Source organism: Juglans microcarpa x Juglans regia, chromosome 8D (assembly GCF_004785595.1).
Source record: "Juglans microcarpa x Juglans regia isolate MS1-56 chromosome 8D, Jm3101_v1.0, whole genome shotgun sequence".
Classification (NCBI taxonomy): domain Eukaryota; kingdom Viridiplantae; phylum Streptophyta; class Magnoliopsida; order Fagales; family Juglandaceae; genus Juglans; species Juglans microcarpa x Juglans regia.
Genome location: NC_054608.1, coordinates 8,083,910 through 8,097,725, shown reverse-complemented (window position 1 = coordinate 8,097,725; position 13,816 = coordinate 8,083,910). Strand labels below are relative to the sequence as shown.

The 13,816-nt window shown below is 35.9% G+C and overlaps 1 protein-coding gene across 1 annotated transcript; it reads right to left on the bottom strand.

Moving 5' to 3' along the window:
* Positions 1-3,106: 3,106 nt before the first annotated feature.
* On the bottom strand, positions 3,107-6,637 carry LOC121242175 (triacylglycerol lipase OBL1-like). The gene is made up of 5 exons (XM_041140071.1): positions 6,267-6,637; positions 5,894-6,087; positions 5,736-5,769; positions 3,479-4,098; positions 3,107-3,388 (listed from the first exon to the last, which is right to left on the bottom strand). Exons 1-5 carry the CDS (start codon positions 6,577-6,579, stop codon positions 3,107-3,109), a joined length of 1,443 nt encoding a protein of 480 aa, XP_040996005.1. The 5' UTR covers positions 6,580-6,637.
* Positions 6,638-13,816: the final 7,179 nt, after the last annotated feature.

Here is a 13,816-nt window from a genome sequence, read left to right as displayed (position 1 = left end):
ATTTAAATTGTGAAAATTAAATTTGATATGTTTTCTTAATATTTATTATTGTGATGCACTTAAATTGTTCTTTATTTTAAATTAATTAATTGTGAGATTTAATTATTTTATTTTCATTGTATTATTACGTTTGAATTATTTTAATTGATTTACTATTTTAAAATCGTTTCCGTTGGATCATTTTTGTGACTCAAGATGTGAGGACTGGACCTCATTTCTTTTCCCCACTTTTCTTTTTCTCTTTCTCTTTTTCTTTCCTTTCTTTCTTTTCTTCCTCTGCTCTTCCCCTTCCCGCGCGACGTCTTCCCTCTCTCTCCCTGTGCTTTCCGTAGCTCCCCCAGTCTGCCGCCGTGCGCCTCCGTCCGGCGACACCGCCCCTTCCGTTCGATTCCCCATCTGCCGGCGACCCCACCTCCCAAATTCCAGCTCCTCTCGTTCCGTCGTTCTCCTCCACGCGCAACACCAAACAGCGGCGTTCTCTTCATTCGCACGCAGCCGCCGCGCCACCTCCGACCACTATTTTTTCACCACTTCATTCTTGACTTCCTAGCAACCCAATGGGCCCAACTCCAGCTCCGATCCGTCACCGGTGAAGCACATCCAACCCTACTTCCGATTTGGGTATTTTTGGTCTTCAACCACTATTTGCGCCGCCACCCACGGCAAACCACCACCACCATTGGCTTCACCGACCTCCCTAAGCCCTACCCTATTAATTTCAGGTCTTAGTTTGTCTCCGTTGAAAAGTGAGTTTTTGAGACCCACGGCCACAGTGTATTTTACACTGTTACGTTGCTGAGCCGCCACTTCTTGCAGCTTCGTGATCCTTCGAAAATTATTATATAGCACTGTAAGTATTTTTTCAAAGAACTTTCGTGATTTAAATGTATTTTTGCACTAACACATATTATTGTAATCTGGTTGGACATGCCGGACTGAGTCCGAAGAGTTCGGGAGTCGGATGGATTATGGACGAAGTTGTGTGTTTGGTTGGTATTGTGAATTGTTGGTTGTTGTGGTGTTGTTTCATGTATATGACATATTTGCACGCATGTTCATGTTTGTAAATGAAAACTGAGTTTTCACATGATTGCATACATGTTCATGTGTTTGTCTAAAAATTAGATTTTCATGTGAAATGATTTGAGTGTGTCTGAAACGACTAGATTGACTGGTTTGAGAAAAAGGAAAAGAGACTGTAGGGACGGTAGTAAGTAAGGATGGTAGTAGAGTCCCGCCTGTGATTCCCGCCTACGGTGCACGCGGTAGGGATGGTGGTAAGCAGGGATGGTGGTTGTGTCCCGCCTGTGATTCCTACCTACAGTGCTCTGATAAGTATTCATGGTGTGTGATAAATATTCATTTTGTGTGATAAGTATTCATTGTGTGGAAAGGAACTGTACGGATGGTGGTAAGCAGGGATGGTGGTAGAGTCCCGCCTGTGATTCCAGCCTACGGTGCACGCGGTAGGGATGATGGTAAGCAGGGACGGTGGTAGAGTCCCGCCTGTGATTCCTGCCTACAGTGTCCGATAAATGGTTTGTTTTGTGTGAATCATTTTCTGGAAAATTGACAGACTATGTTTTTGGGCCAAAATGAGATTTTGGTATGTGTTGGAAATAATCATTTTTAGAGAAAAATGGTATTTTATGGCTAAGTGGATTTTGTCGTATGAATGCATGTTGGTAGCATTAATATGTTTTTATCTCGAGAGTTGTTTAGTTTATACTTACCTGTGGTACTATTTTATGGTATTGCAGATTTTGATGCAGATGAGGATGACGAGCCTTAGCTTGGCTCCGTTGGTGGAGTGATCTGTGATTGCTCCTGTTTATCGAGTTTCATTTTTTATCAATTTATGTATTGCTTTTGTAATATATTTGGGATGACTTTATAACTCTTTAAAGGTAATTTGTTTTAAATATTTGTATTTAAATTTCTGGTACTTAGATGACTTATTTATATTATCCGCTGTGATTTTTATTGTGCACTCTTGCACACACTTGAGCACATTTCGTTAGGATGCATGACCCGTGTTGTCATCATCCTAACGTCACGATTCCCTTATTTTTGTACGTAGGAGTCGGGGCGCCACAAGATTTTATATACGAGTATGTATGGTTAATTAAATTTGAAGTGTTTACGTTTGATTTGGAGCTTTTGGAGATATATTAGCAATGTTGGAGTTGGTTATCAGGTAACATGAGTTAACTCTCTAGATCCTCGGGAACAGGACGTTACACTATTAATTTTTTTTTTTTAAAAGTAAGAAAAGAAAAAGATGTGTGGTAGTTAATAATTAGAAGTTTACGTAAAATATATAAAAATTTCTGTAAATTATAATACGCTCATGATCATATGGGCCCAGCTCTAATTTAGGATAAAACATATAAAAAAAGGAGGTAATTATTTAATAAACCTAGGGTTTTCAAATTATTTGAAGAATATTGATGCACTTAAAACAATATTAATAGTGTTTAATTCTAAAATTAAATCAATTAAATTTCACGTTGGATTTCATAATCATCATGAAAAAAATTTCCCATAGAAATTTAAATATGGGCTCTCGCCATCTTCTGACATCAACAAGCTGCATGCTCATCATTCATGCATGGGGACTCCACGGTTTGCTGCCAGATGATCATGCAGCTGATGAATTTCATGAATGTTTCTTTTCTGAAATTAGTATTGTATAAACTGAAGACTGATCAGATAAAAGTGACATATATGATATTTTAATGCTATTTACTATATATACTTGGAAATCTTAAAAATATAAATGTCTAGGCCGGTTCAGTAAATTTTATTTTGTATAATAAATAGGATTTCCACGGAATTATTATTTTCTTGAGTTTGTTAATTATATAGTGATCACTTGTACGTACGTGTTGATGTCAGATTGATTAATTCTAGATTTAGTAGCCAACATGAGTTGGTCAGATGACTCGAAGGCGAAGGCGATGGAGGAGATGCGCAGTGGCCAAAAACATGTTAAAAATAAATTAAGGAGACATGCACGAGTTTACATTGTCTGGTCATGTTGATCACACTTACGTCCATAAAGGGGACAGTACGTAGAAATCCACTATAAAGATGTGCAAATTAATTACAAGCTCTTAATCTCAATTTCTCCCTTTGGGTTTTGGAGTTCTGTAGGTAAGGATCCCAATCTGGTGGCATTAACATAATCTGGAGGAAGATGTGCTGATAATCCCGGAATGATCAATCCCATCACCCTACACATTTTCATTAGCAGACTTTCTTTGTATTCTTCACCCTTTATATACGGGATTATGAAACCACGTATTAGCTCAAAAACTGCATTTACGTACTTCGGTATCTCCCAGAACAATCCGAAGTAGTTCTTATTCGGCTCCTCCAATAAAACCTGAATTCCAATCAAAATGTCATGTATTGTGTTAAGTAATGCCAATATCCTGTATAACAGTAGATCATTGTCCAGAAAGAGAGGACTGACCTTTGATTCATAGAAGCTGTTGAAGTAGATGCATGGCGCACAGTGCTCAAAAAACATAAATTCATCATCATAAGGGACCCTGGGAACCAAGTCATTGCAGTAAACAAATCTAAAATAGCTCACATCATACTTTTTCAACTTCTCCTTCATATAATCCCCAAACTGTTTGCTCCCAACCCTTGGCTGCCCAAATGTGTAAACCCCTTCCAACTTCTCCAACAGCCATGCCTCCTCATGCATTGCTAGCACAGTCACAAACAGAATGGCCAATGCCCCACCCAAGCTGTGTCCTGTTAATATAAACTTAGCTCCCTCATTCTTCTGCAATATTTCTCTCAGCCTTTGTCTTATTGCATAATAAGCAAACTGTCTTTGGTCATGACTTCCTAATTGGTTTATTTCCTTAGGCCAACCTTTGTCTTTCTGCAGGCCAAGAGCTTTCATAAAGCCACTGTGGACCTTGCCCACGTTTGGAATCTCAAACCAGGACAAATCGACATCTGTTCCCCATGCAACTGGATCGAACGGGCAAGTTCCCCTAAATGCCACCACAATCAAGGGAGGCTTAGAACTCGTGTCTTGCAACATGATTGCTTGTGTTGAAGCTTGCCCTAAGAAATCTGTCAATAATTCATGTATTAGAGCTGCTTGCTTTTAAGCTTGCTTAAAATGGGGGCCAGAAATAACATCGAAAGATTGCAAGATGATACTTAAAAAGATCATGTATGTAGAGTTTTTCATTGAATGCATGATATCATTGATCTTCATTTTATAAAATAGAGACTGAATTAGTCACAAGTCACAAATGTTACCAACCAAAAGAAAAATTTGCCAGTGATAAAATTGTTCAGGAATGTCGACCTACAAGTGGCAAGGAGAGCGATGATAGAGATGGAGACATATATATATATATATATATATATATATATATATATATATATATATATATATATCAGTGATCAACAAGGGCACCCCTCTCCATAATTTATTAAAGTAACAAATTCCCAAATTCATTGCATGATCACTGATATATAATTGTGTTTAATTACATAAGATATGTTTAGGAACTATTCGATCTTATAAATCAATTAATTCATGAGCTGGTTGTTGGCAAGAAATTAGAAGCGCGTACAAGTTTTCATGTGTTTTACTACTCAAATTTCTTGTTCTTAGTCATCAAATGCAATGCCTTCATTCATATACGTTATTACTTAATCTGATCTTGATAAAATACAAATTAATTAGTCCACCTTTTGAAAAATTAATTAATATTATATATTTAATAGGCCCCCTTGCCTAATGCTTACATCAGTAGATAACTATTAACGGTACTAGACTATAATAATAATTTATGTGTATTGAATTCGCTTCAAATTGCCATATTTTAGTCACATTAATAATTTAATGGGCAGTATATATATAATTAATTAATTAATTAAATCTACATGTAGCTTTCAACTACAGACAACATCACTAATTAATTAGATGGTTTCTCTATTACTATATCAAATATTAGCTGAATTGGTACAAATACTCGTGATTATTGATAATAAATATGAAACAATATCCATGCCTATCATTCATGACAAGCCATTAGCTAGAATAATATTGCAGGATGCAGGGTGATGATCATCATGATCATGATCATAAACGTCAAGATAGACCCGGATAGAGACAGTCGTTGCAGCCCTAGTCTTGTTCACATAAAATAGAAATTTGAAAGATTATTTGATAGTCTCGGAATACGAACGACGACTCTCATTCTATTATCTATTACAACATGCTATATGTGTAATTCATGTAACTTCAATTGATATAACACTCAGTGGATCCACGTATACAACTATATAGTTATAGGAAAATATTTCAGCCACAAAGTAATTATATAAAAATAAACCCACAAACTGATATGATTTGATGTGGTACGTTAAATTGTAAAGTTACTTTTAATATAAAGTAGATCTAACAAATTTTATGAAGGCACATCTGTTTGTAGGTTTATTTTGTATAATTTTTTTGTGTATGTAGCAGTTCTCTTTTTTAATGGTTAAAGAAGTGAATATTATTAAATTTATGTATTTTTAAAAATACTGCAATTCATGTTGTGATCGTTTGGGACCATCCGTCCCAAAAGCATGCATGATCCTTAACTCAGATTGCATTATTAACCCATCAATATCATTATTATCTCAAAAGGCTTAAACCAGGCCTGTGGCTAACATTTATATCAAGAATTGTAAGAGTTCATGTCACTTACCATTCCAGAAGTTGTAGAACCCCAAGTTTTCCATCTGCGCAAAATATGGACAAAGAGACATTAATCTTCATAGCCATCACATGTGCAAGAAGTGAAAAAACATTAAAAAAAAGATCAAGATATGTATATTTTTTGCCAAGTTAATTAATTATACTCACGTTCCATTGATCTCTGACTATGGTTTGAACAAATGCTTCATTTTCATACGACAATTTGGAAGCCATCATAGCAAGCGATGTTTTGTATTTTCTGCTGTCATGTCTAATGCTTTTGTCTAACTCCACTCTTCCATCAATGTTTCCCAACATAGATGTGAACGTCGCCGATGACCGTTCCGGCCACACCACCTCTCCTGCATGCATATGTAAATGGACAACCCCATGATCAATATATAATGTGCTTTTACTATATATATATAACATCATCATCAATATTAAGATTAATGATCAGGAATTCCAGAGTTTTATAACTGTATGCATACGATTTATTCATGCAGATTGGAAAAGTTGTAGAAGACAAAAAAAAAAAAACCTTCTATAAAATTAGAAAATAGCATGAGAAATCCCCCGTTTCCTGAAAGAAGATTCAGCCACAGCTCCATCATATTTCCGATCTGAACCATGGGTACTTTTCCCCAGGATAAGAGTTTCTGCAAAAGCAGGGAGTTGAAGATGTACCATCGGCGCCAAAAATCTCGCTTGTGCTCTTCAGTGCATTCGATGAATCTTTTTGTTTCTGATTCAGAGAAAAGCATAAAGCGAACAAGCTCACATAAGCTAGCTTCTTCTGGCTTAAGCATGAAAAAACGATCACAGAATTTTGTATGATCATGGTGAGGCGCCATGGTTTAGAAGTAATGAAGAAGAAGACCCGAGGATGGATGACTTGCTAGCAGCTTTTATATATATATATATATACATTATAAAGGATTGAGTTTGCTTCTAACTAGATAATTGGAGGAAGTTCTTTTAACCCATTTAAAAATTGACATGATTACATAAATATAAATAATAAAATCTACCTTCTTCCATCAAGTTAAACTCTTGAAATAAGTAGTAATTTTACACATTTTACTAATGGTTCCTAAGTAAGCTGTACTAGTTTGAACAAATGAAGAATGGATTGCTGTCCTTGTCAAATAAAGAATGGAATTAAAACTTCAATGGAAAGTTTTTGTCTACCTGTGAAAAAACTTCAAATAACAAAGAGATGGACATATAAAGTAAATTTTACAATATATATATATATATATATTATGCAATATATTACTTAATACTGCCTAAAACATACACGCGAATAATAATAAATGTTATATATAGCACTTAATTTATACATGATCTGTATATATCTCTTTTCGAGTTGAGGTTTTCAAGTTCGAAAAAAGAATTTAAACACAATTACGGTGATTTTTTGGGGATTGGATACAAACTTCTTAGATGTTTAATACAGTTAGATTAATAATATTTACAATCTTAAAATGTACAAGTAGTTCCACACAGTCTTTTTTAAAAAAATAAGCCGTAAATCTAAAATCTACATAAAAAAAATATATTTTAATTATAGACACCACTTTCTTTTAAAAAAAATATATACAAAACTTGTACAACTTAAAATTATATGATCAAACATTATTAGTAAAGCTATGCTTGATAAATTTCCATTAGAAACAAAATAGTAGTCAAGACTAAAGATAATTAAGCACCCACGTTGCCAGCTGGATGCTTCCATTCCGCGTTTAAGTCATGGAATACTTGTCAATATAATTTATTTTGTCAAAGTAATAATTTATATTGACAAAGAGTAATTATTTGCAAATATAATTTTTTCTACATGCACGAATTCTTTATATAAATTTATTTGGAATTTACAATTTTTTTTTATAAAATTATATAAATTATTTTATAAAATAATTCTCATTTAAAATATAATTACGTAAAAAATTATAAAAAAAAAGGTTATATATAATATGTTTTCAGAGATTTAAATATATTTATCAAATCTTGACAATTTCATTAGCTCACAATATATGGCCGGTGGTCTCAAATATTTGTTAATCTAAATGTATTTTAATAATTTGCCTCTAAGAAACTGTACACATGCAAGCTGTATAGCTAGCTAGCTAGCTAGCTAAGCTCATATAAATATTACATTAAACTCTATATAATTAATGGAAAAATCTAATTGTAAACGATTCTGCGCACTAATACGTGCACCCTTTCAATATGATTGGTCAGAAAGTAGACTTTATTGAAAATAGTATTAATTTGAATTTAGAATATAAAGACAACAACATTAATACGTAAATTGGTATGCAAACTTAATTGTACATAACAAAACTCATAATTAATATAGTTGCCAGTTCATCAGCTTCATTGGTAGATATAGCTAGGTAGGTTGGTTTAAGATCTTTGAAATTTGATCACCGAATTAATTAAATTGTGGTTAAAGCTATCGGTCATACCTAATTAATTACCTACTAATAAATCTAAATTATTGACTTATTATTAACCTAAAATCCTTCCTAATCCTTTTGTACGTCAACGTTTAATGCTGTTCATATAATTATAATACAATATGATGCCCGCGTACTTGTTAAGATATAAAATAAATAAAAATTTTTATCAGTTTAAATTTTTAAAATAAATAATGATTTCGTAATACTGAAACTAAACCAATATTACACACGAGCACTCTAAATATATCTTTAAACTGAAAATATGTTGGTTTTTAAAACGCAAGCATGTGGTTAAGCATTTTGTTTTAACAAAAATATGCAAAAGAAAATGAAAATGAAATTCACGACTAAGGAAAAAAAACATTTCTCAAGATTAGTAAGTAAGTGCAAAAATTTCAAGTATTTTTAACTAATAAGTGTATAAAATTAAGTAGATCATGTACACATTTCAAAAAAGCATTAATAAATGTGGCGCCCCCAATCCCCCTTATATAAATACACAGGGATTGAGACACCAGGATGGTGACAACACGGTCATACATCCCAACGAAATGCCAGTGTGTGTACATGCAACAGTGTACAAATAAAATAACGCAGCGGATAGTCAACTAAGTACCAGAATTTATTTACAATTAAACATCAGTAAAGATTTAAATAGCAGTTATACAGTCATCCATAAAATATATTACAATAGTTTTCAAATAAACAAACGAGTGATCCCAGATCACTCCTCAGGCGGAGCCGTCTCCTCAGACTCGCCCTCCTCCTCCTCATCTACATCAAAATCTGCGTTACCACAAAATGGTATCGCAGGTAAGTATGACCCAAAATAACAACGTAATATAAAATGCATTAAATGCAACTAACATGCATGCACATGAAAAATATGCATTTTACTCAACACATTATTTTTCCCGAAAATAATTATTTCAAAACACGCCAAAATCCCATTTTGGCCCAAAATATCTGTAAAACATTTTCCCTGAAAATGATTTACCTAGAAATCCAACTCGCACTATTTTCCCAGAAAATAGTGCATTAATTTCATATACATCATGGCCTCCCCTATGGACCATCCGCACGTCCTGGCTTCGTAGCGGTGCTCAGTTCCGCGCCCAGCGCGTACAAGGCCAAGCACCCACACTACGCAACGAGCGATGTCCAGTTCCGCGCCCAGCGCGTATGTGGCCAGACATCCTCTAGTCCCCGCCAGCAGAAGGACCACGGAGTCGGCATGAGACCATCTCTTCCGATCCCATTGTCGCCCGGCGACAATCCAGGGGACGTTACTCAGTATATTCCGCTCTTGAGTAACCAGAGGAGTTCCATCGAGATAATACCCCATCTCGGCTTGGGGTCATGTTACACACGCACCCAAAATCCATTCTCACATGAAAACCCAGTTTTCATAAACACATGAACATGAATGCAATACACAAAAACTCAATTTTCTTTACAAACATGATCATGCATGAAATAATGATATGAACATGCACCAACACCGATCCAACATCCATCCAGAACCAATCCCAACAAATCCAATCAAAACAAATAAACCAAACCAACCAAACAACTCCAATCACAAATCCATCCGACCCCCGAACTCCTCGAACTCAGTCTGGCATGCCAAAAATACAGTGAAATGGGTTAGTGTAAAAATACATTTAAATTATGAAAGTTCTTTGGAGAAATACTTACAATGCTATATAATAATTTTTCGAGGATCACGGGTGCACTCGAAGTGGAAAAATAGCTGTCGAACAGTGTAAAATACACTGTGGCCGTGGGTCACAGATACCCACTTTTCAACGGTGACAAACGAAGACTCAAATTTGATAGAGTAGGGCCTAGGGAGGTCGGTGAAGCTAGTGATGGTGGTGGTTTGCCGTGGGTGGCGGCGCAATGGGCGGTAGAAAACCAAAATACCCAAATCGGAAATGTAGATGGTGGAGCTTCACCGGTGGCGGATCGGAGCTGGGGTTGGGTCCAATGGGTTGCTAAGAGGTCGAGGATGAAGTGGTGTGAAGATGGCGGCCCATGGTGGTGCGACGGCGGCGCTGGAACGAAAGTGACGCCGCGGCTTAAAGGGCTGGTGGTGGTTAACGGCAGCGCGAATGGAGGTGAGGTTGGTGGGGTAAGGTCGCCGGCGTCAGGGGAACACAATGGGGTGGGCGGTGAAGGCCACCGCTGGCTCACAGCGGCGCTGGCGTTGAAGGCGACGGACGCACGGGGAGAGAGGGAGAGGCTGGGCTTCGCGCGCGGGAGAGAAGGGAAATAAGGAAGAAAAGGAAAAGAAAAGGAAAAGAAAAGGAGGAAAGAAAAAATAGAGGGAAAAGAAATGAGGTCCAATCCTCATAACTTGGGTCACAAAAATGATCCAACGGAGATGATTTTAAAACCATAAGTTCAATAAAATAATTCAAACGCAATGGTAAAGTCAAATTGAAATAATTAAATCTCACAGTAATTAATTAAATATGAAAAACAATTTAAATGTACAAAAATAAATAAATATTAAGAAAGCACATAAAAATTAATTTTCACCAATTAAAAATCCTAAAAATAATCCAATTAAAATCCAATAATTTTAAAACAAGAGAATAATTTTTAAATAAAATAAAAATAATACTTCAATAAAAATACACTAAAATACGGGGTGTTACAATAAATACATAAAAACCAATGAAGAAATTTTGTATAAAATTAGTTACTAAAATAAAATAAAATAAAATAAAAGCACTTAATATATCTTTTTATGTTTCATATAGTATTTATATTTGATTAAAAACTTGGTAAAAAAAAAGAAACCGAAAAGTACTTTGAAAACCTGCCTCAACAACATATGATCCAAACCTTAATTGATTCTTAATATGACCCAAATTTTTCTTTTTTTCTTTCTTTCTTGCATAATTGTTAATTAATATAATTTTTTGTGTCCAATTAATATCATGAACATAATTAAGTTCTGTCCCACTTATTAATAACCGAGATAAGCTTAGTTATGCCCTAATTAACTCTCACTTACAATTCAGGTCAGGTTGATTTATAATGATCTTAAATAACTTTAATTATAATTTTGATATATCATTCTAAAATATAAGCTTACATATGATTTAATTATTTCTAAATTCTTATAAATTATACCAGAGTCTGAGGCATGTTGCATGCAATGAAATATTAGCATCAGGATTTCATATAAGAGGATTTCATATCAGGATTGCATGCAACGAAATATTATACAGAAATCTTACGTAAGAAAATTTGTAAGTTGATATAGATTAATGTGCAATATCATATATACTTTATAATAAAAGAGTTTTACAATTAGATCAAGTCACGTCAGCTTGTAAATTTTTTTATATTAAATTTCTATATATATCAAATATTTCTCTTCACAAAGTCAAATATTTCTATATACCAAAATTATATATTGACTGATATTAGATGATCGATATTGTTAAACCCAAACTAATCTTAATTTGGTCCATCCTTTGATGATAGCAACATAATAAATGTAACACCAGGTATTTTAGTGTATTTTTATTGAATGATTATTTTTATTTTATTCAAAATTATTCTCTTGTTTTAAAATTATTAGATTTTAATTAGATTATTTTTTAGGATTTTTTTATTGGTGAAAATTAATTTTTATGTGCTTTCTTAATATTTATTTATTGTTGTGCATTTAAATTGTTTTTCATATTTAATTAATTACTGTGGGATTTAATTATTTCAATTTGACTTTACCATTACGTTTAAATTATTTTATTTAACTTGAGGTTTTGAAATCGTTTTCGTTGGATTATTTTTGTGACCCAAGTTATGAGGATTGTACCTCATTTATTTTCCCTCCATTTTTCTTTACTCTCCTTTTCTTTTCTTTCTTTTCTTTTTCCTCCTTATTTCTCCTTCTCTCCCGCATGAAGCCCAGCCCGCTCTCCCTCTCTCCGTCCGTTCTTCTCCTCCCCAGCCCGCCGCCGTGCGCCGGCAGTAGTCGACACCGCCCGGCTCCCTAGCTTCCCCAGACACCGGCGACGCTACCCCTCAGTTTCCCGCTCCATTCGTGCCGCCGTTAGCCACCACGAGCCTCTCCAAGCCGCAGCATTCTTTCCTCCACTGCGCCGCCGTCGCACTACCATTGGCCACCATCTTCACACCACTTCATCCCCGACCTCTTAGCAACCCATTGGACCCAACCCCAGCTCCGATCCGCCACCGGTGAAGCTCCACCATCTACATTTTCGATTTGGATATTTTGGTCTTCTACCGCCCATTGCGCCGCCACCCACGGCCAACCTTCACTATCACTAGCTTCACCGACCTCCTTAGGCCCTACCCTATCAATCTTGAGTCTTCGTTTGCACCCGTTGAAAAGTTGGATATTGTGACCCACGGCCACAGTGTATTTTACACTGTGGTGTTGCTCAGACGTCGCCTTTCTCAGCTTCGTGATCCTTCGAAAATTGCTATATAGCGCTGTAAGTATTTCTTCAAAGAATTCTTGTGAATTTAATGTATTTTTACACTAACACATTTCACTGTATTTGAACTGTTGATTGGTTTTGCCGGACTGAGTCCGAGGAGTACGGGGGTCGAATGGATTGGTGATTGGAGTTGTTTGGTTAGATTTGATTGGATTGGTAATTGTTGGTTTGGATATTGTGTTGGTTCATGTACATTGCATTTGGCACGCATGATCATGTTTGTAAAGGAAAACTGGGTTTTCGTTTATTGCATTCATGTTCATGTGTTTATAAAAACTGGGTTTTCATGTGAGTATGGAATTTGGGTGCGTGTGTATCACGACCCCAAGCCGAGATGGGGCATTATCTCGGTGGAGCTCCTCTGGTTACTCGGGAGCGGACTATACTGAGTAACGTCCCCTGGATTGTCGCCGGGCGACAATGGGATCGGATGAGAGATTCGTGCTGACTCCGTGGTCCTTCTGCTGGCGGGGACTAGAGGATGTCTGGCCACGTACGCGCTGGGCATGGAACTGGGTATCGCTCGTTGCGTAGTGTGGGTGCTTGGCCATGTACGCGCCGGGCGCGGAACTGAGCACCGCTACGAAGCCAGGACGTGCAGATGGTCCATAGGGGAGGCCATGGTGCATAGGGTAATAACGGATTAATTGGCTATTTTCTGGAAAAATAGTGTGTGTTGGATTTTGTGTAAATCATTTTCTGGGAAAATGTTTTACAGATTATTTTTGGGCCAAATGGGATTTGGCGTGTGTTGGAGAAATTATCATTTTCGGAGAAAATGATGTTTTGAGGAAAATGCATATTTCATCATATGCATGCATGTTGGTTGCATTAAATGCATTTTATTTCCTGAGAATTATTTGGGTTATACTTACCTGCGGTACCATTATGTGGTAACGCAGATTTTGATGCAGAGGAGGAGGAGGAGGAGGAGGGCGAGCCTGAGGAAACGGCTCCGCCTGAGGAATGATCTGGGATCACTGGCTTTGTTATTTTATTTTACTCATTTGTATTTGGGACATGTGTTAAACTTTATTTTGGGATGACTGTATAAATGCTTTTAAACCTCTTCTGATATTTAGATTGTACTTTAAATTCTGGTACTTAGTTGACTATCCGCTGCGTTATTTTATTGTACACTA